Here is a 27,183-nt window from a genome sequence, read left to right as displayed (position 1 = left end):
AAAACAAATATAAAAGCTAATAATATATAAAAGGACTGTGTGAAGGAATGGAAAATCACCAACTCAAACAGGATTGGAATGGAAAGGTTACAACTCTTTTGAGAGAGAAGAACAGGAAGCGAACTCTACTCTCACCCTGGCTTTTTCCCTGATGGCAGTTTCTAATTCATAAAACAAGGGGAATAGACCCAAACAGAAATCTTATTGGGCTGAGGAGAAACGGATTGAAATTTGGGGCTGCAAAAGTGGCTAAGACTTGAGAGGAAAAATTATATACAGAGCAGGAACTCAAGGTAAAGTGAAATAATAATTTTTTAAAAAATCACCAAACCCTGCCTCTACTCCCTTTTAGGTCACTGGCTAACTCCTTAGTTACATGTGCCCAGCATCAACAGCACCCCCTGCCCCCACCTCCAGCCACAAAAAAAAAAAAAAAAAAAAAAAAAGACAGCAGAAAACAGGATCTGAGAGAAAAAGGAGCTGAGCAAGAATTTAATTATATAGCTGTGCAATGCTGCAAAGAGAAATTTGAGTTCAAACACAGATAAGATGAAGAGGGTGAGTGAGGGGATATCAGTAAATACCCTGGGCTTTCAGTTGAGATGCGGAGGAGTAATCCTAGGAATGAAGGCAAATCTGAAAGAGAAAAGCCTTAATAAGTACTAAAACTACCCCTCAGAAGAATCAAAATGATCCTCCCGTATTTTATCTACCTATTGGAAGAAAATTTAACCCTCTTTGGAGGAAGATAACAATATTCATAGGCTCTCCAATTTTTCATTCACAATATCTGTCTGAAAAGCAGGACCAAATAACTAAAAGCTACAATTTTAAAAGGACAATAAAAATTGACCTAGAGATAACTGAGATATTGAAGTAATCAGATAGGGACTTGAAAATCATGTGTTCAATAAAACAGAGGAAAAGTTCAACAAAGAACTAGAATCTATTAGATATGTGAAAACAGACAACTTTCAGTAAACTGGAAAAAAGTCAGTAAACTATGTATCTAGTGTGAAGCACAGAGGGAAAAAGGATCTATCCCTTTTGCATAAAGACAAGTATGAAAGCTATATGAAGAATAGCGATAAAGTCTAACATGCTTGTAATTAGAGTCTTAGAAATAAAGAGGATGTAATGGTTCGGAAACATTTGAAGAAATACTGGCTAAAAAATGTTTCAGAGTTGCTAAAAGACATCAAACCGCAGACTCAAGAAACTATGAACCTCATGGAGAAAAAAGTATAAAGAAAACCACACCTGGGTACATCACAGTTAAGTTGCTAATAACCTAGACAAATAGAAAAATCTTAAAAGCATGCAGAAGAAAGAAAAAAAAAACCACATGTTACCTTCAAAGATGCAACAATAAAGCTATTAGCCTGCGTTGCAGCAGAAATTATGGAAATCAGAATATAATGAAATGGCATTAAAATGATAAAATATTTTAAAAATTATCTACCTTCCCACCTAGAATTCTATAACAGTAATATTTTTCAAAAAGGAAAGCAAAAATTAAGGCCTTTTCAGACAAACAAAAGCTGAGAGAATTTATCACAGAAGGTGCGGTGCACACCACCTGGAGGCTGGACACGAAGCTCTGGCATAGTGGGGTGGGGGAGGGGGCAGGGTCAAGATATGTAACCCTAACAATATTTGTACCCCCATAATATGAGGTAATAAAAAAATACTAAAGAGTTATTCAGGCTGAGGAAAAGTATTCCAGATGGAACTACAAGCCTGAATAAGGTACTAACAAGCACCAGAAAAGGTAAATATGTGGTCAATCTAAATGCATATATACTGGTTTATAAAAGACAAAAACAATAATTATATCTTATAGGGATTTGAATATATATAGCAGTAAAATGTATGACAATAGCATAATAGATGAAGGAGATAAATGGAGTTATACATACATATAATATATAGTGATCAGATCAGGGTAATTAGCATATCCAATATATCAAACATTTATCATTTCTTCTTGTTGGGAATATTGAGTATCCTCCTTCTAGATGTTTGAAACTATGTAGTACATTATTGTTAACTATAGTCATCCTACAGTAGTATAGAACAGCAGTCTCCAACCTTTTTGGCACCAGGGACCAGTTTCATGGAAGACAATTTTTCCACGGACTGGGGGGTGGGGGTGGGGCAGATGGTTTGGGGATGATTAAAGCATATTATATTTATTGTGCAGTCAAACCTCACTGCTAATGATAACCTATAATTGCAGCCCTTCCCCAGGCAGTTTAAACCATGGCAGTTTGCTTCATCAGAGCCATTCATCACTGCCTCAGCTCCACCTCAGATCATCAGGCATTAGATTCTCATAAAGAGGGTGCAACCTAGATCCCTTGCATGAGCAGTTTACAGTAGGGTCCATGCTTCTATGAGACTCTAATGCCACAGGTGATCTGACAGGAGGCGGAGCTTATGCAGTAATGAAGAGCCATGGGGATCGGCTGTAAATACAGATGAAGCTTTGCTTGTTTCCCTGTCACTCACCTCCTGTTGTACAGCCCAGCTCCTAATAGGCCACCTACAGATACTGGGGGTTGGGGACTGCAGGTGTGGAATACTAGAGCTTATTTCTTATCTAGCTGTAATTTTGTATCCTTTAACAAATCTTTCCCTATCCCTCCCTTCCCACTTCCCTTCCCATCCTCTGTTATTCTCTGTCCTACTTTTTATTCCTGTGAGATCAACTTTACTTAGTTTCCATGTATGACTGAGATCATGTGGTGTTTAACTTTCTGTTCCTGGCTTATTTCACTTAACATAATGTCCTTCAGTTCCATCCATGTTGCCATGAACAACAGGATTTCATTATTTTTTAATGGCCAAATAGTATAGTATAGTGTATGCCATGAGTTTTAGTCATGAATGAAAGTTAAATTTTATCAAATATGGATTTTTTCCCCTACTGAAATGAGTACATAATTTTTTTATTCTGAAAATGTAACATATTACATTGATCAAATTTCAAATGCTAAACCAATTTGTTTTCCTGAAACAAACCTAACTTGATTAAAATGAATGGTCCTTGTAGGTTATAATTCATTAAGATGAATTATAAAGAGGTAAAGCTGCTGCTGGCCTCAAAAAACAAGTTTGGAAGAAGCTATGTTATTTTATTCTCTGAAAAAATCAAAGATTCTCTTCCTTAAATGGTAGAAATTACCAAGGAAGCTATATGGGCTTAGGGTTTTTCTTTGCGGAAAAGTTTTTATTTTCAGATTCAATTTCTTCAATAATTAATTAATTGTTTAGAGTTTGCTTATTCCCAGACCTGACTGTAATCTCTCCAGTACAGATTTTCATCCATTCTAGAATAAAAGCAAGAACTGAAATTTGGTGTTTTAAGCTCTTTGTTGTGTTTATCAGTCTTGCTTTTGTAATTGACAACGTTGTGTCAGCATTTGCCTTGCATTTACCCTCACTTCTGATGCTACCTAAAGCCCAGTAGGTAGTTAATTTCATTGTCAACAACATGCTTGGTAGCAACTAAAATGTCAGTCAGAACTCCAGAACATCTACACCAACCAATGGCTCAGAGGAAGGCATCATTTGAGTGGCAGCCTCAGGGTTGCAGGAATTGTAAAATGGAATTTTTTTTTTAAGTCATTAAAAGTCCTCTTATGGGTGGACTAAAGTCCTCATGATATCCAAGCTACAGAAAGAGAACTCACTGACTTTCAGATGAATGGCTAAAAAATGAGTAATCATAAAAGAGTACCTAATAAATAGCATTGCTCTTTAACTATACCCTCATGTGATAAGTCTGATTAATCTCCTCTCTACTTTGTATTTGATAGTTGGAACGCTTCCTTGATTCCTTATATTAATATATCTAGCAATACAATAGGGAAGAAGTCAATCACAAGTTTCGAGATGGAGGACTATATTAGTTATCTATCACTGTATAATTACCCCAGAACTTAGTAGCTTAAAATAACATTATCTTATAGCTTCCATAGGTCAGGAATCCAGGCTTGGCTTAGCTGGTTCCTCTGCTTTAGGGTTGTAATCAAGGTGTTAGCTGGACCTGCAGTCCATCTCAGAGGAGGCTGTCCTCACTTGCCATGTGGTTCTCTTCATAACACAATTCAAACCATGGCAGCTAGCTCCATCTGAGCAAGCAAGCAAGCAAAAGGGTGCAAAAGAGAGAGTGCCAGATAGATGGAAGTCACAATCTTTGGTAACCTAGTCTTGGAAGAGACATCCCATCACTTTTGCCAATTCTATTCATTATCAGTAAGTTGCTAAATCCAGTTCAGACTCAACAAGGAGTTTACACAAGGGTATGGGTATCAGGAGACTGCGATCAATTGAGAGCCATTTGGGAAGCTCCCTGCCAATTCTATTCATTATCAGTAAGTTGCTAAATCCAGTTCAGACTCAACAAGGAGTTTACACAAGGGTATGGGTATCAGGAGACTGCGATCAATTGAGAGCCATTTGGGAAGCTCCCTATCACATGAACTAAATCTTTGACTTAGTTCTTATTACCAGACAATTTAGAGACAATAAGATCCATACCTAATTCACAGCACCTGGTATACAGTGGACAATCCAAAACTTTTTATATTAAATGATTGAAATAATTTTTCTTTTAGTGCCCATACTTAAGTAAGCATTATTCTTTTTTTTTTTTTTGAGACAGAGTCTCACTTTCTTGCCCAGGCTAGAGTGAGTGCCGTGGCGTCAGCCTGGCTCACAGCAACCTCAATCTCCTGGGCTCAGCGATCCTACTGCCTCAGCCTCCCTAGTAGCTGGGACTACAGGCATGCGCCACCATGCCCGGCTAATTTTTTTTGTATATATATTTTTAGTTAGTCAATTAATTTCTTTCTATATTTTGGTAGAGACGGGGTCTTGCTCAGGCTGGTTTTGAACTCCTGGCCTCGAGCAATCCGCCCGCCTCGGCCTCCCAGAGTGCTAGGATTACAGGCGTGAGCCACCGCGCCCGGCCAAGTAAGCATTATTCTAATTTCAGCCACCTTTATGACAGCTTCTTAAATTGTCCACATACTGTTGAATTTGATCTTCCTCTGAAGAAAGAAGGGAAAATATAAAGAACTAGGTAAGTTTGAATTTGTTCTGTTATGAAAGTAAGGAAATTCTTTAGCATTTGGCTAAAATGCTCCAAGCTTTATCTCACATGTAAGATGGAGTCTCATTATCTTACCTTATCTACCATTATCTGACTGTGAAACCATAAAGTAGTCAAAACTTTCCCTTTTTTCACAAAATTTATACATCTCAAAAATATTTTGAGTAGGGAATCATTTTGAGATGTAAGCACCCTATCAAATTTCACTATAAAGGGGTTAATTTCTGCCAGGACAGTCGCAGAGGCCTGAATACGTTCCAAAATAGCTCAAGAGTTCTGGCCTTGTCCTAATATTCCTAATTTTCCTAATGTCCTAATTTTCCTGTTTTAGTAATATTCCCAGGGCCATTCTTAGGGTTTAAGTCATTTTAGTTGGGTATGTGAGGTTATCCCTCAAGTATAGAGCAAACATAAACAAATCTATTATTCATAAAATCCTCCCTTACTCCAGTATGGGATTTAATCTAGATTATCTCAACTAAAAAGTGAAGATGAATTAAATATCTAGGAGTATATCTAACAAGAGATACGAAAGATTTATATAAGGAGAACTATGAAACACTAAAAAAAGAAACTGCAGATGATTTAAACAGATGGAAAAATCTACCATGCTCATGGCTAGGAAGAATAAATATTGTTAAAATGTCAATATTACCTAAGGTGATCTACAGAATCAATGCAATTCCCATCAAAATACCACCAGCATTGATTTGTGGGGGGAGGGAGGGAATGGGCATTTATTGAAACCTTAAAATCTGTACCCCCATAATATGCTGAAATAAAAAAAAAATACCACCAGCATTCTTTACAGATCTAGAAAAAATAATCCTTCCCTTTGTATGGAACCAGAGAAAACCATGCATAGCCAAAGCAATCTTAAGTAAGGAGAACAAACTGGGAGGGATCAGTCTTCCTGACTTTAAGCTGTACTATAAGGCAATAATAGTAAAATCTGCCTGGTACTGGCACAAGAACAGAAACATCGATATCTGGAATAGATCTGAGATTCCAGAGATCAAACCATCTGTATACAGTAACCTAATCTTTGATAAAGCAGACAAAAATATACTATGGGGAAAAGATTCTCTCTTCAATAAATGGTGCTGGGAAATCTGGTTAGCAATATGCAGAAGAGCAAATCAGGACCCCAACCTCTCACCCCTCACAAAAATTCACTCAAGATGGATAACAGACCTAAACCTAAGACATGAAACTATAAGAATTCTAGAAGAAGATGTTGGGAAAACCCTATCAGATATTGGTCTAGGCAAAGAATTTATGAGGAAGACCCCCAAGGCAATCACTGCCACAGCTAAAATAAACAAATGGGATGTGATCAAATTAAAAAGTTTCTGCACTGCCAAGGAAACGATCATTAGAGCAAATAGACAACCCACAGAATGGGAGAAAATATTTGCTCTCTACATTTCCGATAAAGGTCTAATAACAAGAATCTATCTAGAACTTAAAAGAATAAACAAGAAAAAATCAAACAACCTCATCAAGAAATGGGCAATGGAAATGAACAGAAACTTCTCCAAAGAAGACAGAATAATGGCATGCAAACATTTTAAAAAAAATGCTCAACATCTCTAATCATTAGAGAAATGCAAATCAAAACCACAGTGAGATACCACCTAACCCCAGTGAGAATGGCCTGTATCAAGAAATCCCAAAACAACAAATGCTGGCGAGGATGCGGAGACAGGAGCACTCTTACACTGCTGATGGGACTGCAAATTAGTGCAACCCTTATGGGAAAGAATTTGGAGATAACTCAAACAACTAGAAATAGAAATACCATTTGACCCAGCAATAGCATTGTTGGGCATCTATCCAAAAGAACATAAGTCACTCTATTATAAAGACATCTGCACCCGAATGTTTATAGCAGCACAATTCACTATTGCACGGTCATGGAAACTACCCAAGTGCCTGTCAATTCATGAATGGATATCTAAAATGTGGTATATACTCACAATGGAATATTACTCAATCCTAAGAAACGATAGTGAACTAGCACTGTTTATGCTATAGTGGATTAAGCTTAAGCCTGTAATGCAAAGCAAGACGACACAAGACCTGGAAAATGGTCTACACATCTCGCCACCAAATCAGTACTGACAGCCTAAAATTATGGTGTTCAAATAATTGTAGTGTTCAACAGGGTTCGAGGGGGGGGAAACCCACATCTTAAGGATGTGATGAGCATTGTAGGGGGGAAAGGATTACCTCTATTCCTTTTTAGGGAGAGGCAAAGAAACACACTGTAACCAAAATGTCTAAAAAAAAAAATTTTGTTAATGGAAGGTGAACAGGTGGAAGGGGGGAGAAGGGGAAGGGTACGCACTTTCATGGTGGGTGCAGGGCGCACCACTTGAAGACTGGACACGCTTGAAGCTCTGGCAGAACAGGGTGGGGAGGGGAGGCAGGGGCAAGATATGTAACCCTAACAATATTTGTACCCACAGAATTTGGGGGGAAAATAAATAAATAAATAAAAATTTTTTTAAAAAGTGAAGATGATTATGTTTCAAATGGAAAATAAAATAGCATGATAAAACATCCCTCTCTTTTTTACCCTCAAAATTAGGCTACAGTCTGATAGGAGTGATATGGTCATTGTGAGAATAAATACTGTTAAAAGACAGAGCATTGCCATTTTACTGTTAAACAGTTCAAACATCTGTAGAAATCTTCTCATGAAGCAAACTTTTTTTTTTTTTTTTTTGAGACAGAGTCTCATTTTGTTGCCCAGGCTAGAGTGAGCGCCGTGGCATCAGCCTAGCTCACAGCAACCTCAAACTCCTGGGCTCAAGCAATCCTCCTGCCTCAGCCTCCTAAGTAGCTAGGACTACAGGTATGCGCCACCATGCCCTACTAATTTTTTCTATATATATATTAGTTGGCCAATTAATTTCTTTCTATTTATAATAGAGACGAGGTCTCGCTCTTGCTCAGGCTGGTTTTGAACTCCTGACCTTGAGCAAGCCGCCCACCACAGCCTCCCAGAGTGCTAGGATTACAGGCATGAGCACCTGGCCTGAAGCAAACTTTTTAAAATGTACTGAACCACACTCAAAATCAAAAGGCAAATAACAAATGGGAGAATCCACGCAACATATATGACAAAGATTAATTTCCTTTGTATATAAAGAGCGCCTAAAAATCAATCAATTTTAAAAATCCAGTAGAAAAATAAGTAAAAGGATATGGATAGACAATATACAGAAAGGAAAAGACAAATAGATTATAAACATATGAAACGACACTCAATGCTTCCCATAAAAGAAATGAACCTTAAAAATACAGTGAGATATGACTTGCAACTTGTCAGATTGACAGGAATCCAAAAAGTTTGGTGACACTTTATCAGAGAATAGTAACTTATAGGGTCAACTTACCGGGAGATATCATGGTAAAAATGCTATTTTGAATTTCTTTCTTTACAACTGTAAGAAGAAAATTAACAAATAATGTAGTTGCCAGTTTTATTTAATACTTTACATACTTGAATAGCTGATTGAAAGCAAATGTTCATCATTTGTTTAGAGTTGCACAAAAGGATATATAGAGAAAGTAATGGCTTGTTTGCCAAATTAATTTGGATGTGGGGCCAACTTCATCAAACCTAAAAAAATTCTGTCTTTGGAACTTGAGGTTTTAAAAATAGCAGTTCGAATTAATACTGTTTTTGGATTCATGGTTCAAATTAGTCATGTTTTCTTGATGCTGTAAATTTATCCACATATTGGTAGAAACATGTAACTTCTCACATAGATGAGAGAAATTCGTGCATATAAAGTAAAATTAAAATGAATACATTCAGTATTAAATTACTGAACTGTGTAATAAACACAAATTTGTTAACAACTTTCCAGAAGGAACAAAACAACAGTATTAATAAAGAGAGGTCTTTTGCATCATTCTCAAGAATTCTTCCTCATTTATTTCTCCATCCCCATCACGATCAGCTTCATCAAGCATTTCCTGTAAAACAAAATATAAATATGATACATGAAATGTATTTAAAATAATGACATAAATGAATATTCAAGTACATACTCAAAATCAAATTTTGTTTTAAGTATATTAGTATAACTAAAGTTAGACTATAATTATAATCATAATATATAAATTTATAATTATATATAATTATAAAAATAAGTAAAATTTACCTGAAGTTCACCATCTGTTAAATTTTCCCCTAGTTCCTTAGCAACCCTCTTGATATTGTTTAGTGTTATGCCTCCAGTATCATCATCATCAAATAATTTGAAAGCCTTCAATATTTCTTCTTTTTCATCTTTTTCACTCTTTAAAAAAGGAAACAACTATGATTAGTCCTTCATTTATTTATTCTATCAAGCTGTACTTTTTAGATCTTTGAGGTCTACAGCAACGATGTGTCAGGTAGCTGAGTTCTGACTTTATTTATTGCTCTGACTTTTAACAATTATTCCAGTGTTCTCACATCTGTCCTTAAGGTATTTAAACACAGGGTTCATTGAAGTGAAAGAGGCACAGGTGGTAAAGAGGATGCGTCTCTTATTAATTATAATAATCCAGAACCATTACCCAAACTGTAAGCTTCAAGAGAACAAGAAGGTTGTCTCATTCAATACTCCTTGGAACAGTAATACACCTTGCAAAAATAGGTGCTCTGTGTATGTTTGCTGAATTCAAGGCTTCAAAATTCTATCCTACCATATAGCCTCATTTCCTGACAAAAACCTCTTCTCCACATCAGTCTTTTCACTACCACCCTGAAAACATCTTGCTTTTCCTATCTAAATCCTACTCATCCTTATTAAAAACCCAGTTCCAATTCTTCCTCTATGAAACCTCTGATTGCTGCAGCCCCAAGAGGTAGAAAGCTATATTGCTGTACTTCTTTGAAAAATAAAATCACAATTATACCATTTTTACACTCATAATGGCAAAAAAATCTTCAAAACTAATGGTGCCAATTCCTTCTTTGTCAATTTCAGCTATCAGTTTTTTAATTTCTTCTTTCTTTGGTAAAAATCCTAAGGCCTGCATTGCAATCTGAAATAGAAAGGAAATAAATTATAATATGCCATGATCTTATTCCAAGCTTTTAAATTATCAATTACTAGCTTCTCTCTTTTTTACAATGGAGTGGGCATAAACATGGAAAATCAGGTTAGCAGGCCTAGATTCTAATCCTACTGTGCCATAGAATATATCAGTGTTACACCCTGGGCTATGGTCTACTCATTTATAAAACACAATTAAAATGCTTAACATGATATTGTTTTGTTAATGCTGGGCAGTGCATAAACAAAATGTTGTTTTGTTTATGCACTGAAGAGACTTTATAATAAGCTTTCAGAAGACTACAGTTAAAGAAAAGTCTAAAGATTGCCACAAATAAATGGTTTTTTAAATGTTTTAGAATTAGATATAATTTCAGAACCTTCAATTCTTTCACATTTATGGTTCCAGACCCATCAACATCAAATAAATCAAAGGCCTCTTTAATTTCTTGTTTTTGAGTTTCATTCAGTTCAATTTTTGCTGTTCTTTTCTTCCATTGCTCTGAATTTAAGCATTGGTTGGATGCCTGTAATAAAGACACATGTGGGTTAATGATAAACTATATATAACTGGAAACTTTAGCAGAACCAGAATAACTGATGATAAACTAAGTAAATTTAATAAATAAACACATTAAAGTATCCATTTTCTACTATATAATGAACCTAAATAATTTTCCCCTTTTCCCTTTGCCAACATTTGTGTTTGGTTATTAATGTTTTGATGGAGAGCCTAGTTTTCTTTTTTTACTAAATTTTTCTTTAAAATTAGTGTCTTTGAGAGGGAAAAGAGGCAAAGGAAGGCATGCTAGACCAGTGAATGGTGTTATGTCAGAATGCAATTAGCCTTACGTGGTACGTCTAAAAAGCAGTCGTTTAAGGAACGTTTACTTTCATAAATACCTATATGTCTCATAATAAAATTTGTTTACTTTGTGGGATATGCTTGATTAGAACACAGTATTCTTTTCCGCCTTCTAGCACGCCGTCCTGTACTCCTGAGGCTGAGAAGTGGAAAACTACTCCAGGGATCTGGAGTTTCTCCCCGGGTTCTACTGCAGCTTTATGTCGGCCTCTTGTCTTCAGCTTTGGGCTAAGCAGCAGTGGTGGGAGGCAGCAACTGGGCTCCTTGTTCCTGTGGATCTGAACGTGGGCTGCGTGTGGATTCTTGATCCGTGGGCCGCACGTACACCGGTACGCTCTGAGCTCCATAGCTCCAGGGCAGCCTCTGAGCCCTCACCTCCCCGGCAGGGCAGAGGGAGCGGCCGCCGGCCAGCCGGCGTCTCGGAGCCCGCCTGCAGTCCGCTCCCCGCCTCCAACAGCTCTGAGGCATCTGGCTCTCAGCGCTCAGTCCCTTTTGGCTGAAGAGCGGTTTCTACTCCCAACACTGAACCTATCGCAGACTGCTGGCATTAGCGGTAGATGGGGTCGATGAGGGGGAAAAATGAACTGCAGAGCCCTCTTCTGTCCCTACAGTCACGGACAAGGCGCTCGTATTTGGTGACACGAGGAAGGGTTACTAATGACACCCGAGGATCACGGAAAGGAAGCTAATAATACATCTGATTAACTAAACAAAATCTCCTCTTTGCTGTGGGGAAACACTTCACAGAAGATTACAACTTGACACTCACCATGTACCCAACCGGCTCCCTCAAGCCGGGACCTCCCGGCCGCACCCACAGGCCCACAGCGCCGCGCCGCCCAACCGTAGACAACACAGCTAGCCAGGGGGTTGCTAAGGCCGCGCTCACGGACCTCTTGCAGTCCCGCCCACCCAAGCCCTGAATGATTGACAGCCACTCCACCCAATGGAAAGGAAAAGGCCCTTAAGGCCAGCCCCCTCTCTCTACTGTCTACCAATAGAGTGGTGTTCCTGCCTTTCCCAGCCCACCGGTAAGCGGAACTTTCCTCGCTAGCTGCGTTTCTTAGCGACCAGGCCTCCGGCTCCACAAGGGCTGCACCCTTCACACATGCGCAAACTGCGGACGGGAGCTAGAGGGCGCCTTTGCCCTGGCGTTTTGGCGTCAGTGCCCCAGCTGGAGCTGCGTGTGGCGGCAAGAGAACACGGGAACTCTAGACCCCGTGGGAGTGGAGAAAGGAGTGAGGTTAGTAGTGAGGTGCTTCCACTGACTGCTAAGTCTTTGGTGAAGATGCGGGGAACTCTTGTTTGCTTTTCTGACCCCGTTGGGCCTGGGAAAGGATGAGATTTTGGGATCTGGTGGGCCTGGGGTGAATTGGTCTAGCATCGGGCTGGGAGCTTGGCCGTTAGCCGTTTCCCTCCTCCCTGGTTCGGGCAGGGTTTCTGGCCTGGTAGGCACCAAAATTTCTGTATAGAAGGGGCATGGCGCAGCGGAGTGGTTGGAGGGAAGTGGGTATGGGGTAGGATGCGTCTTGGGATGCACCTGAAGCTTCACTGCATAGGAAAGTTTTTATTAATGCATATGTAGTATGTAGTGTTTGTTTGCAGGGTAGGACTTTGGCCCCGCGCGTAGTCACTATCGGACACCTCCACACACACAGGCTCCCAACCATTCCCTTGGCCGAAGAATCCTAAGATTTGGCCAGTTGTCCGACCTTATAAAGCTTAAATATGCACTCTTGAGTCAGACACAGGTAGCCTGATGAGCCATTTAACTCAGTAATGGTCTACTAGAGTAAACTTAGATGCCTGTGTAACTGCTGTAAACCAAATCAAACTCTTATCCAGAGGGCCAGACTTGCTGGTTCTGCCCCCTCTGAACCTGGCCAGGGATCAGCTTAAAGGATGGGGAAGGACTGAGGTAGGGTGGACTACTGACTTCCTGATCAGAATGAAGAGCTAATAGTCTCTTAAAACTTCTAACCTTTAATTGCTCAGACAACGGACCACTTTTATGCCTCCTGCAGTGTCTTCTCTAAAGTAAATATTTTCTAAAAATCATACTGGATTCCTCAGTGGATTCAGGAAGAATATTAACTCTTGTCTAGCCTTTTTCCTCCTTGAAGATAGGGCAAGAAAAAATGGGCAAAGTACATTCTTGAAGCAGTCTCCCAAATCACTTTTCATGCTTTATAGTAAGTAGGAACATGGCACATTTTCCAAAGTTATCTGCCTGTCTTGTTCATGTTATATCCCAGGCAGACACTCAAGCATTGTAATCACTGAAAAAAATCTCGTAAGGCTTCTGGAAAATAGGTAAGGTTATCCTAGTGTTCGAAGGGATTTTTCTGTATAAAGTTACCCCAGTGGAAACTGATGCAAATTCAAGGTATTTTATGAATTAAGTAAAATGTTAAGTCACTTATCTATAATATGTCGATTTTGCAGGCCATTTATCCCACATGGAAAGTTGCTCTTGAGCAGTTTCAAGCTCATATACTTCATCTTTAATACTAATATTAAAGGCATTTCTGAGACCCAGAAATTATTAAGGACGAAGTATATAACCAACCTAATCCTAATTTTTGGGATCTCCTGGATCAAGTTTGATCTAATGGCAATTAAAAGGCTGAATAATATATTAACCTGTTTTTACGTTACTCTATGATTTAGGCTCTTGTATTTGGGATATTTACTTCTAGTTAAAATGTTTTTTTATTTTATTTTTTTAACAAATATTTACAGTCAGGCATAAAATGGTTTTTAATGATAGGCTCAGATTTCAATTTCCATTTTGGGTAAAATGTACTTATTCTTGAAACGTAGCTGTTACTAATCTAATTACACTTTAGAACATTAATAATAATCATCTAGGAAAAACATTAAACCCATAGATACGCTTAAATCTACCAAGTTTATTCAGTGCTTTCTACATGTCATGCACTATGTGAACTACTAGGTGAGTTTGAAAGGAATTGAGTATAGAGTATAAAAGATACATAAAACCAAGGAATCCTCAGATTATTGGGGGAGATATACAAACATAAATACAGTGTTTTACTACATAGTGCTAAGCTTTGGTAGATATGTGTAGAAAGTGCTTTAGGGACACAGAAAGGAGGGACTACTCCACCTTGGGGCATTGGAGAAAGCAGAATCAAAAACATGGCATTTGCCTTGGGTTATGAAAGATATATTGTATTCATGGAGATGAAGAAAAGGTAGGATATTCAAATCAGAATATAGCTGGTAAAAATAAATCATATGTTCCAGTATAGCAAGATCATGGGGTTTATAAGAAAAAGTTGAAGATGAGTCTTACAAATTAGGTTGAAATTAGATTATAAGATACATATGTCAAGCTAAGGAGTAAAGACTTTGTTTTCTAAAATAAATAAGCCTGGCACAGTTGCACGCACCCGTAGTCCCAGCTACTTGGGAGGCTGAAGCAGAAAGATCACTTGAGCCCAGGAGTTCCAGGCCAGCCTGGGCAACACAGTGAGATCCCACCTCAAAAAAAAAATGTTTTTTGCAAGTGGAGTCATCTGTTTAGGTTTGTGCTTTTTGAGAAATAATTCTTACAGCCATGTAAAGGAGGAACACTCTTTGGAAGCAGTTAAAGAGTCTCAACCAAGAGAGTGCCAAATGAGAATCATGGCAACTCCAAAGGTCGTTGAACCTTACATTCATGTTGAAGAAATACTAACGGTGGCATCTGTTTTATCTTGTTTCAGTTTTTTACTTAAATTTGGGATGACAAATACATTGAAAACCATTCATTCATTCATTCACTTACCAAATAATTATTGAGTGCCTGCAATGTGTCAGGCAATATTCTGGGTGCCTGGGTTACCTCAATGACTAATACTGCCCTCCTGGAAATTACATTCCAACAGAGAGAGATAGTCTATAAATAATAAATAAATAAGTAAGCTATGTATTAATACTATGTTATCAGGTGATAAGTGTTACAGAAAAAAAGAGAGTAGAGCAGATAAAGAGAATATACAGTGTAGAGAGAAAAGAGGAATTTGGGGGGTGTTCAGGATAGGCCTCATTGAAAGAGAAGAAACTTAAGAAAATATTTGAAGGTGATAAGGTAATAGATTTCTTGGAGAAGAGCATTCCAGAAAAAGGGAACAACTAGGGCAGAAACACTAAGGTAAGGAGCATACCTTGCATGTTCCAGAAGTAGAAAGGAGGCCAAACCAAAGTGGTCAAGGATTAGAATAGTAGGAGATAAAATCGGAAGGGTAAAGGGAGGAGTGCAAATTATTAGGGTGTTGTAAGGAGTTTGACTTTCACTCTGAGTGAAATGGGAAGGCTTTGCAAGATTTTGAGCACAAAGTGAAAGGATCTGCCAACGCTTAAAAAGTTTCCGATTCTGGATTTTTGGATTTAGGATGCTCAAACTGTAGTTGTGTTGTGGCCTGCTATTGACCTTAAAATATATGTATGTATTGAACTGTGGTGCTCTTTGGCTTTAAGGATGAATTCAGATGTTACAGAAACAAACTTACCAGTGCTGTGGTCAGTATTAGAAGAAAAGCAAAAATCTGAGTTGTTTGCTTTTTGAAACTCGAGATTTAGAAGATTATGATTTAAAAAAATATTATCCAAAGAGTCATAAAGTTTAAGAGTTGGAAGTGAAGATTATAATATGGATTATCTATAATCTTAGCTCCAGCACTTTAACAGGGAGCTCACACCTTACAAGGCAGGTAATTTTATTATAGATAGCATTTCAATTAGGGAGTACCTTGTTTGAGAGTTCTTTTTATTGGGCTAACGTCTTTCTCTTGTAACTTTCTATTTGTTTTTTATGTGAATTCTGAAATATTATGCAGAATAAGTCCAGTTGCTCTTGAACCTCCCTTTAAATAGTTCTGTTTGATTTTTTAAATAATCTATTCAATAGCCAAATTCATCCCTTCCCCTCGATTTCTCTTCCACATTTCTCACCTAGATAACTATAGAAGATTCTTAACCGGCCTCTCTACTTCCAGTCTGGCACTCATCTAGTCGGTCCTCGCCAGTGTTATCAGAGTAGTAATATATCTAAAACAGCATTATTACTATCTTTATTATTATAAAACAAGCACTTGTAAAACATCGTGCACTGTTTTAAGCACTGTGCTCACTTCTTGTTATACTCTATGAAATAGATACTATTATTATTCCCACTTTTCAGATGTGGAACTGAGAGGCAGAGTAGGTAAATAACTTGCTGAAGGCTACACAGCTAGTAAGCAGTAGAGCTAAGGTCAAACCCAGACTTCTACATTCAGGAATACCTGCTTTTAAACATTATATATATATAAAAAAAACATTATATCCAGTTGTTTCTTAATGTTCCTTACTTAAAACACTTCAGTCCTTCCCATTACAGGATCAAGTTTAAGTTCCTTAGCATAGCCCATAATGCTCTTTATGATCCAACTCTTTTCCTCCTCTTCCTACTATTCTCCACTACATATTTTTCCCTGTAAAACCAAACTACTTATCTTATTCCCAATACACCGTGTTTTTTCCCATATATGTACATTTACTACCACCTCTTTCAACTTGTTTACTCTTTCCAGTTATTCTCCAAAACTCATTCCAGAAATTGCCTGCTTCTGGAAGCATTGCCTGTTGTCTTCATGCTCCATTTCCCCTGTTGGAGTGCTTCTCTTCCATGCACACCTACCTTTGTCATTAATATTATTATAATACTGTATGATTGCACTGACCACATTTAATGGAAATTATATATACCTCAAAGGTAAGGACATATCTTATTTTTCTATCTATATAGAATGTTTAACCATGAATTACACTGAATAAAGTTCCAAGTTTTTATTCTATTTGCAGCTGATGATTCATGGTGATGGCCTGCAGGATCATAAACAAAAGACGGCACATTGGACTTCAACAACTTTCATCATTTGCAGAAACAGGAAGAACTTTCCTAGGCCCAGTAAAATCATCCAAATTTATTATAGATGAAGAATGTCATGAAAGTGTGTTAATCAGTTCAACAGTAAGGCTTCTTGAAAATTTGGATTTAACCAGTGCAGTGGGACAACTTCTCAATGAAGCAGTTCAAGCACAAAATAACACATACAGAACTGGAACCAGTACTCTTTTGTTCCTTGTTGGTGCATGGAGCAGTGCAGTTGAAGAATGTCTTCATCTGGGTGTCCCCATTTCCATAATAGTGTCAGTAATGTCAGAAGGTTTGAACTTCTGTAGTGAAGAAGTAGTTTCCCTTCAAGTACCTGTCCACAATATATTTGAACATATAGGCAACACATTTTCTGGACTTGAAACATGTAGTGTCAGTTTGTGTCCTCTTCTACAAGTCCCTTCAGATACTGATTTGTTACAGGAAGGGCATAATCTCAAAGATGTTGCCTCTCAATCATTGACCATTCAAAATCTTTCTGGGGAACCTGTTAAGTCACCTAAACTCTTCAAATGTCAGTCTAAGGTTGAAACAAATAAAAACACATCACAAGCTCAGAAAAACAGTCTTCTTATAGATACTCGCTGCAGAAAGTCAATACTAATCCACAGTAGGCATTTTAATAGAACAGATACTAAAGAATGGATAAGCAAACAGGATGGATTTCATGAACATGGTACAGCTGCTCCCAAAACTTACAGGTGTAATGATTTGGTAGAATTGGCAGTAGGCTTGAGTCATGGGGACCACAGCAGCATGAAATTAGTAGAAGAAGCAGTACGGCTGCAGTATCAGAACACATGTATTAAACAAGTTGACTATATGATGCCATTTGTGTTTGACATTTCAAAGATCTTCACTTGCTGTCTACCAGGTTTACCTGAAAGTTTTTCTTGTGTTTGTCCAGGATACATCACTGTTGTATCAATATCTAGTACTACTCTGATTAAGGAATTGCAGAATCAGCCTGTCCAGTTAGTTCTCATTGAGGGTGACCTCACAGAGAATTATCGCCACCTAGGATTTCATAAGTCTGCAAATATTAAAACAGTATTAGATAGCATGAAGCTTCAAGAAGACAGCTCAGAAGAACTGTGGACAAATCATGTATTACAGGTATTAATCCAGTTCAATGTGAACCTTGTCCTGGTACAAGGAAGTGTATCTGAACACTTAATTGAAAAATGCATACACAATAAGCGGTTGGTAGTTGGGTCAGTGAATGGCAATGCTATGCAGGCTTTTGCAGAGGCTACAGGAGCAGTACAGGTGGCCTACATTACACAAGTGAATGAAGACTGTGTGGGCAGTGGGGTCTATGTGACCTTATGGAGAAGCAATCCTTTGGATGTTGTAGATAGGAACAACAGAATACCAATCTTGTTAAAAACAGAAGGGATTAATTTGGTTACAGCAGTGCTCACTAACCCAATCACTGCACAGATGCAAGCCAAAGAAGACAGGTTCTGGAGTTGTGCCTATCGTTTGTATTATGCTCTGAAAGAGGAAAAGGTGTTCCTTGGAGGTGGTGCAGTTGAATTTTTGTGTCTTAGTCATCTTCAAATTCTTGTGGAGCAATATCTGAAAAAAGGAAACCATGCTTCTTCAGGGCAGCTTCATAATACCTCCTCTTGGCTGGCTCCATCTCTGGATATATACAGACCAACTGTGCTTAAATTTCTGGCAAATGGATGGCAGAAATACCTTTCAACTCTTATATATAACACTGCCAATTATGCATCAGAATTTGAAGCCAACACATTCATTCAGCATCATCTACAAAATGCTATAGAGTCTGGCTCTCCTTCATCATACATCTTGAATGAATATAGTAAAATAAATAGTGGAATTTTTAGTTCAGGCATTTCAGATAAACTGGAGCAGATTGCAAGAGTTTATGACATTGTTACACCAAAGATTGAGGCATGGCGCCGAGCATTGGATTTAGTACTGTTAGTACTTCAGACAGACAGTGAAATTATTACTGGACTTGGACACACACAGATAAATTCACAGACATCAGAGGGCTTTTTATTTTTGTAGTATTGTTGGCTGAGTCTTTGGAAAATAATTTCTTGTACTATATCATAGTAATAATAAATTTACAAATAGCCAAATCATGGTGCCCCAAACGTTAGCTGTTACTAAGAAGCGTCTGAGATTTTATCCTACTTAACGCTAACAGAGTTAGCCTGTTACTATTTCATGAGGTGCTACAGAATATACAAGACACCTACGTCTAAGACAAAGGACTTTTATTATTCACAGCAAAAGCTGTAGCCAGAGCTTCATGTTGGTTTTATTCAGCTCCTCATTTCTCTGGGTCCCCCAGGAGGAACACAAGAGGCCAATGATGGAATCCTGCACACAGTGGATTGTGTTGTAGGAGAGGAACACTGAGTTTGGGCTAGTCACTGCTTCTATAGTAAGCAAAAACAATCCTGCTCTTTGTCCAAGGGTAAGTTCATACTTAAAAATTGCTTGGTGTAAACACAAGCCTGGAACATGGACTAGGTAAAGATCAACCAAGTCCCTGCATTCTCGGCATGCTTCAGTAAATATGCAGGGACACTCAGAGACTGTAGTGATCACTTCTTCCAACAATCCACTCCTCACCCTTGTATGTTCTTGGTGAAACTTGAATTTTCACATGACTGTGCCACTCTATCAGCTACTGTGATTAATCTGACAATCAGGTTCTTTAGTCAGTACCAAATTCATTCAATTGGTCTTATATAGCAATTAATTAAAGCTACTATCAATTGACACTGAACAGCAGGATGAAGTCAATCTGCATTATTGACCTCAGTCCTGTCCCCTAGCGTCTTAAATTCGATCAGCTATAAGTTCCAAGGAGGAACCAGTAGGTCTTTTTTTTTTTTTTTTTTTTTTTTTGAGACAGAGTCTCACTTTGTTGTCCAGGCTAGAGTGAGTGCCGTGGCGTCAGCCTAGCTCACAGCAACCTCAAACTCCTGGGCTCAAGCGATCCTCCTGCCTCAGCCTCCCGAGTAGCTGGGACTACAGGCATGCGCCACCATGCCCGGCTAATTTTTTATATATATATCAGTTGGCCAATTAATTTCTTTCTATTTATAGTAGAGACGGGGTCTCGCTCTTGCTCAGGCTGGTTTTGAACTCCTGACCTTGAGCAATCCGCCCGCCTTGGCCTCCCAAGAGCTAGGATTACAGGCGTGAGCCACAGCGCCCGGCCTAGGTCTTTTTATTAGGCAGCCAGAATGTAGTCAGAGACCAATTTCTTATTTGTGATGACCCATATAAGGGAACTTTGACTTGCTGATCTGTGGTGTTAAGGCCAATAATTATGGGGGCAATAGCTGGGCCAAAAAGCAAACTCTGTACCCTATGGAGAGACTTTCCATGGTCCATTTTCCCCACATACAAGCACATAACCCCAAAGGGTCCAGGTTGCTCTAGTTCAGATTTGATGTCTAACCTGATTTGAATCATCATATAGATTTGATAAAGTCACATAGGTAGTTGCAGACTCAATTGCTGTATGTTGTATAATCCAAGGCCACTCAGACATCAAGAGAAGTATATGATCAGTCAAATTGAAACAAGGCCATGCTGGTCCTTGTGTTTCTGTTCACATGTGGAAGCTGTACATGGTTTCATATACTGCCTCCAATACTAATAGAGTCTTAGTAAGATGTTAGTTCTCCTTTTATTGGTGGGGCCAAAGAAACAGCATTGTTTGTTTCATTGCCAGGTTTGTTTCATTGAATGCTATAAATCTGTCCAAAGAGTCTCAAGGAAATATATTGGCAAACAGGGCCCCAGATTACTAGCCATTCCTACTGGTAGAGGTATGATAACACCATGGTCATGGCTGTTGGCAGTGGCTTTTCATTTCAATCACCAGAACATCATCTGCAGTTGGCCCTTGAACAATGCAGAGGTTAGGGGCACTGAACCCCTGCACAGTTGAAAATCCTCATAAAACTTCTGACTCCCCCAAAACTTAACTACTAACAGCCTGTTAACCAGAAGTCTTACCAATATCATAAACAGTTAACACATTTCTTATATGTATTATATACTGTATTTTTTTTTTTTTTTTGAGACAGAGTCTCACTGTGTTGCCCGCGCTACAGTGCCGCCATGGCATCAGCCTAGCTCACAGCAACCTCCAATTCCTGGGCTCAAGCAATCCTGCTTTTTCTCAAAGCAACAGAGTCTTGCTTTGTTGCCCAGGCTAGAGTGAGTGCCATGGCATCAGCCTAGGTCACAGCAACCTCAAACTGCTGGGCTCAAGCAATCCTCCTGCCTCAGCCTCCCGAGTAGCTGGGACTACAGGCATGAGCCACCATGCCCAGCTAATTTTTTCTATATATATTAGTGGGCCAAATAATTTCTTTCTATTTATAGTAGAGACAGGGTCTCGCTCTTGCTCAGGCTGGTTTCGAACTCCTGACCTCGAGCAATCCTCCTGCCTGGGCCTCCCAGAGTGCTAGGATTACAGGCGTATTCTAAATGAACTTTCTTTAAATGGTTATGCAGTTGTCCCAAGGTTTCTGTTGCTAATTCAGAGGTTTCTTAGCAGTGAGGAGGAAATACCAGCAGAAAAAGAGCTATCATGTTCTCAGTTGCTAAGAAACATTTTCATGCCTTTCTGATTACAGATTCACACTGTTCAGCATTCTGTCATTTTTTTCTGCCACCATAGCACCATATACTACTGAAAAAATAATATAGTGGAAACTTGTTGCACTAAAAGTGCTGAGAATTAAGGCAGTATCCCTTTTTAAGAAGTCTTCCTGTGCTAGACTAAGAGCTACACTCCCCAAAGAAATGTTTTAAAACACATTTTTGCTTTATTTCTTCAAAGCTTTGCTCTGAAAAATTTAAAGATGCCTTCTTTCTTTTGACCTGTAGGTGGCAAACTTCCACTCATGCTTTTTCAAAATTTTGACCTGCAGATTTAAAATCACAAAATGAAAGATTATTTTAGTGTAGTAGCATAAATCTGTAGATAAGAAGATTTAAAGTAACAGGAACTCTTTGGACAGTTCCTTTTTAATTATAGAATGTTTTGAGCTAGTCAGCATAGAGTAGGGTCAGAGTCCTGACTCTACCCTTAACTAATAGTGACCTGGGAAAGTGAGTCAAGCTCTCATGGCCTGTTCTCACACCTTTAGATGACAAAGTTGAATGAAGTTGCTCTTACTATACTTTGCAGCTTTACATTCTGTGATTCTCATTGCTAATTTATATACCTGACAGATTTTGAGTGATAGCAAAACCCACTTGAAAGGGGGCAAAAATGTCAAATAATTGCTTCTTAAGAGATTATAATGATAATGCCAGACTTGAAAACTTATTACCAACCCAACAACATGGATATATTTAATGATACTGAATTGTGCACTTGAAAATGGTTAAGATGGAAAATTTTATATTATGTTTATTTTACCACAATTAAAAATTTTTAAGTAATAAAATTTATACTGTGTTTATAATATTAGGGTTTTTAAAAATGGCCAGTTATAGATTCAAACCATTATAATGACTTATTTTGTTGCAAACCACAAGTAATACAGAAGAGAATGAAATAACTTTTTTAGTATATGGAAATGAATTAACTTAGATCTATTGTCACTACAGCCATATCAGTAAATTATAATGGGTTCAAAAGTAGAATATAAAATAGAAATCTACAAGAGGCCATAAAATAAAATGTCAAAAGCCCTCTTCAAAATATTATTGTGCTCCCAAAACGCGTACACACACACACACACACACACACACACGTGCTTTGCTTCTCTTCGCCTACAGTGTTTTATCGGTACATTGTTTTTGCTTTCCTCTCTTTATTTCCCCAATCTGTGTCTATAACTAATCCACTCATTTATATCAAGTACTTCATGGGTTTTTTACTTTATGATGGGCTGAGTACTATATAGTTTTAAAATGTCAAGCATGTATTTTACTTCAACACAAAAATGTGTATAAAAAGTGATAAAATAAAAAACAGAACCCAAGAAAATATTAACTTTATGACTATGTATAAAAAAACAAAGATTAGAACTCAGAGGAATATAATTTCAATTCCTATTCAATTTGTAAAGTTAAATCCCAAGTTTTAGAAATGACAAAAATTTCAGCTACTAGTCATAGTTACTCTTATGGTATTATATCTCTAGAAAAACTAAGGCCAATTGTTCAAGCCTATTTGACTTGATTTTAATAGTATGAACCATCTCTAAAAGATATTTTTTCTTTCTAGAATTACTTTAAGCCAAATTTTCCCTATATACTAGAATTATTTTAAATCAAACTTTTCTTGTGCATTAATTGAATCTAGGAATAAATTAGATATCTTTATAAGTTTATTAGTATGTGGCATTCTTTAAAATACTTGACCAGTACTGCTCAGAACTGTCAAGGTCATCAAAAACAAGGAAATTCTGAAAAATGGTCACAACCAAGAGGAGTACGAGATAGGACAACTAAGTGTGATATGGTGGCCTGGATAGGATCATGGAACAGGAAAATGACATTAAGTAATAACTAAGGGAATCAAAATAAAGTCTGAACTTTAGTCAATAATTATGTATCCATACTATTATTGTGACAAGCATACTATACTAATATAAGATGTTAATAGCAAAGGAAACAGATGTGTGCTGCTATGGTCTGGACGTTTGTGTGTTGGAGACTTACTGTCCAATGCAATGGGGTTGGAGGTGAGGCCTAATGGGAGAGCTCCACTCTCATGAATGGATTAATGCTGCTGTAAAAAGGGCTTTCAGGACTGCATTCTCTCTCTCTCTCTCTCTCTCTCTCTCTCTCTCTCTCTCTCTCTCTCTCTCTCTCTCTCTCTCTCCTGCCATGTAAGGACACAGCAAGAAGGCCCTCATCAGATGCCAGCACCAATTTCTAGAATTGAGAAACTAAATCTCCATTCTGTATAAATTACCTACTCTGTAGTATTCTGTTAAAGCAGCACAAAACAGGTTGAGGCATAGGGTATTGGGAATTCTCTGCTATATTTATCATTTTTTTATAAATATAAACTATTCTAAAATTATACATTTATTTTAAAAATATGTGAATGTGTTCAGACTATAACACCATCTAACATATTGAGATTAATGTACTAAATAACAGAACCTATGTTTCTGTGAGTGTCCAGATAATAAGATGAAAATTTGCTAGGTCATATCTACAATCATGCAATAGCTCAAGAGAACACATCAATAACTGAAGAGAGGCTTCAATAAAGAGAATGATAAATTATTAAGAGCTGAGGATGTAAAAGGTGCTATATACAGTAAAGAATGCTCCTTGCTCCCAGGTATATATAAGTTATCTCCAACAGGAACAAACAATAAAAATACATTCCAAATATATGTATTTGCCAACTCTAGGGTCTAACAAAATGCTTGCACTATGAAAATGTGAAGTTGTTACTATTATATTACAACATGTAATGGAGTCCATTTCGGATTATTTTGAAGTTTCTTTTCCTGTTCTGAATTTTTTCTTTTTCCATTTCTTTTGCCAATTTTCTTGGCAGTTGTATTTTAAAAATTTCCCAATGTGTTTATCTGGTGACGTAGAAAAGATTCTTTGTACACTGTCTACTATGAATGAAAGCAAATTGGGACGTTCACAGCCTGTTGACAATATTGAGCACTGGTTAGATGTCTAAAAAAAGTGACCTGCTTCCTGTGTTAACCTCAGCGTAGGAGATGGAAAATGCTACTTCCCAATAGGATTCCACTTTGGACTAAACATCAAATTAAAAGAAACAAGACAGATGTAATACATCTTTCCCTCACCACTTAATTAAATCATACATTAAAATAGTTTCCTGTTAATGAATTTAAAATGTTTTAAACTAACATTAGTGTTTGCTTGTTTGAAAGCAATAGAGACTTCTGTTGATGAAGTCATTTATTTTCCTACAAATATTCATTGGTTTCCTGCAGTATTTCTGAAACTGCCTTATAAGAATCACATGGGCCACTTGTCAAAATGCAGATTCTCAGACCCAGAATCTATCTTTTTAATTAGAGCCTTCTGATCAGGTAAGTTTTTGGTAGTAGTTCTTAACCCTGGCTGCACAATAGAATCGCCTGGAGAGCTCTTAAAACTACAAATGCCCTAGCCTACCCCTTTCATACCCTAGATTTTCATTTCTTTTTCTGGGTGGGGACTACACAGCAGTGTTTTTTTTTTAACTCTCTCTGGTTGCTACTAGCATATAACCAGGGTTAAAAACAACTAGTTTTATGTGTGGAACCAAAATTAATGAGAAAAACCTGCACTTTGCTCCTTAGGCTTTATTCAACACACATTGGCTACTGAACACAACGTAAGTATCTCACAAGCATCAGGTTGAGCAAAAGAAGTCAGACACAACTGAAAACATCCTAATTGACACAAGGTGCTAATAGCTATGGGGTTTCTTTTTGGGGTGATGGAAACCCCAAAAAGTGTTTATCTGGAATTAGTGGTAATGCTTCCAAAACATAGTGAATGTGCTAAAAACAACTGAAGTGTTTCAAAAACAGGTATATCTAAACCAAAGGGTTAGAATTCAGGTTTGTGGTTAATCTGTGGGGAAGAGGGAGGAAGTCGTGATGGGCAAAGAGAACAAGGAGGGTTCTGGGACGCTGGCTGACTTCTTACTCCTTATCCTGGGTGGTGGTTGGGGGTGAACTCACTTGTGAGCGTTCATTTTTGAGCTGCGTATTTATGATTTGTGCTTTGGGAGGACTCTGAGTCATTGAGAGAAGGTTAAAAATATTCAGGCTCCTCTACTTGAGAATGCAGGAAAGATTGACTATGATTCTACTTAACCTATAATCAAAGCAGGTCTCCCGAGACACAGAGATAATTTTTGACAGTAGAGGTTACTTTATATTGGAATAGTTTACCAAAAAGGAGGCTATAGGATCTCTGTCCTCATAACTCTATGAAAAATAACCTTGCTATAAAATCAGTTCTGTTTTGGGATAGTATCTTGTGGTAATTGGCCAGATAATGTTTGAGACCTAATTCAATATACCTTTAATTTATATCTACTTTTTGTTCTAGAAATCAAAAATAAGATAAGATAAAACAAAAACTCAGAGGATGCTCAAATTCGCATACTTGCCAAAGACACTTAGATGATTCATATATTGTATTTTTAGTTACAGCAAACACTAGTACACCATTCATCAAGCCGAATTTCTCTAAGCTCAACTTAATTTTTTCTTTCTTTTATATTATTGCCAATATATTTTTCTTAATTGTTGCTAATATGCTAACAGTCCTAGACTCTCCTTCCCTTGATTCTTATTGCTTTTCTAAGCTCTACAAATTTAATTATTTCTCTCTTCTTTCATGTGCTCAGGGTTTCATCACTTTATTGCCTCTTTTTGTGTTTCTTTAGCTCTACTCATATTTCTAAGACCTTTGGTTTCCAGAAATGACTACAGAATTGTGAGGTTCCAAAAAACGTCCACTTCCTTTTGCAATCATGTTTGTAGGCGAAAACAATATGGTTCGACATTGACCCCTCTGGTTCCAGGATTACGTCTTTAGAATTGAGTCAGTTTAGCATTGCCACTGATTTCATAATCTCTGTTTTGCATGCAGTCCATTCCCACTGAAATCTTTTCATAAATTTCCAAAAGTCCTTCTTATTTGATTACTTGTAGACTATGCCTTTTTATTCTTACATCTAAGGTTTTATTTCTTTTATTAAAAAAAACCCAGCAATTTGAAATTTGCTTTGTTCTTCATTGTTCTAATTTCTCTGAGGCTATCATCATATTGTGGTACTTCTAATATTAGCCAGATTAAAAGAAAATGAAAATTTTTTTTATAGTTCTCTATTTTTCCAATTGTTTCATCATTGATTGGCAAATCTTACATCAACTCTTTTTATTAATGATGCTATTTGTTTTCACTTAAGGAAAACAAAATTACAAAAAGAAGAATACATCTTATTTCTCAGCTACTAAATGCTTAAAATGACTCTTAAAAAATTATACTGGCAGAAATGAGGCAAAAGTTTCTAGAACCAGAAAGAATCCACAGAACTTTCTTTGGAAGGGTAGAATTTAATTGGTGTGCTATGAATCAAATGAGAGTCTAGAAATGACTTCAATGGTGCAGTTGTGATGACTCACACCTATACTCCCAGCACTCTGGGGGGACAAGGTAGGAGATTGCTTCA

General features: G+C 37.6%; 2 protein-coding genes across 2 annotated transcripts; one reads left to right on the top strand and one right to left on the bottom strand.

Annotated features, from left to right (window-relative positions):
• Positions 1–8,596: 8,596 nt before the first annotated feature.
• On the bottom strand, positions 8,597–11,963 carry LOC105882099 (centrin-4). The gene is made up of 5 exons (XM_012784183.3): positions 11,814–11,963; positions 10,560–10,706; positions 10,040–10,168; positions 9,298–9,435; positions 8,597–9,109 (listed from the first exon to the last, which is right to left on the bottom strand). Exons 1-5 carry the CDS (start codon positions 11,814–11,816, stop codon positions 9,020–9,022), a joined length of 507 nt encoding a protein of 168 aa, XP_012639637.1. The 5' UTR covers positions 11,817–11,963; the 3' UTR covers positions 8,597–9,019.
• Positions 11,964–12,118: 155 nt separating this feature from the next.
• On the top strand, positions 12,119–19,103 carry BBS12 (Bardet-Biedl syndrome 12). The gene is made up of 2 exons (XM_012784182.2): positions 12,119–12,287; positions 16,895–19,103. Exon 2 carries the CDS (start codon positions 16,905–16,907, stop codon positions 19,029–19,031), a length of 2,127 nt encoding a protein of 708 aa, XP_012639636.1. The 5' UTR covers positions 12,119–12,287; positions 16,895–16,904; the 3' UTR covers positions 19,032–19,103.
• Positions 19,104–27,183: the final 8,080 nt, after the last annotated feature.

The sequence above is a fragment of the Microcebus murinus genome, chromosome 15, assembly GCF_040939455.1.
Source record: "Microcebus murinus isolate Inina chromosome 15, M.murinus_Inina_mat1.0, whole genome shotgun sequence".
In the NCBI taxonomy this organism is placed as follows: domain Eukaryota; kingdom Metazoa; phylum Chordata; class Mammalia; order Primates; family Cheirogaleidae; genus Microcebus; species Microcebus murinus.
Note: the sequence above shows the minus strand (reverse complement) of the source record. Positions and strands in the feature narration are given on the sequence as shown.

Coding starts and splice junctions, on each gene's coding strand:
- LOC105882099 (XM_012784183.3), bottom strand. Junction 10,169..10,559: donor TAAATGTGAAAGAATTGAAG/GTTCTGAAATTA, acceptor TTTCTATTTCAG/ATTGCAATGCAGGCCTTAGG. Junction 9,436..10,039: donor CCATTATGAGTGTAAAAATG/GTATAATTGTGA, acceptor CCTTTTTTAAAG/AGTGAAAAAGATGAAAAAGA.
- BBS12 (XM_012784182.2), top strand. CDS start 16,905: ATGGTGATGGCCTGCAGGATCATAAACAAAAGACGGCACATTGGACTT.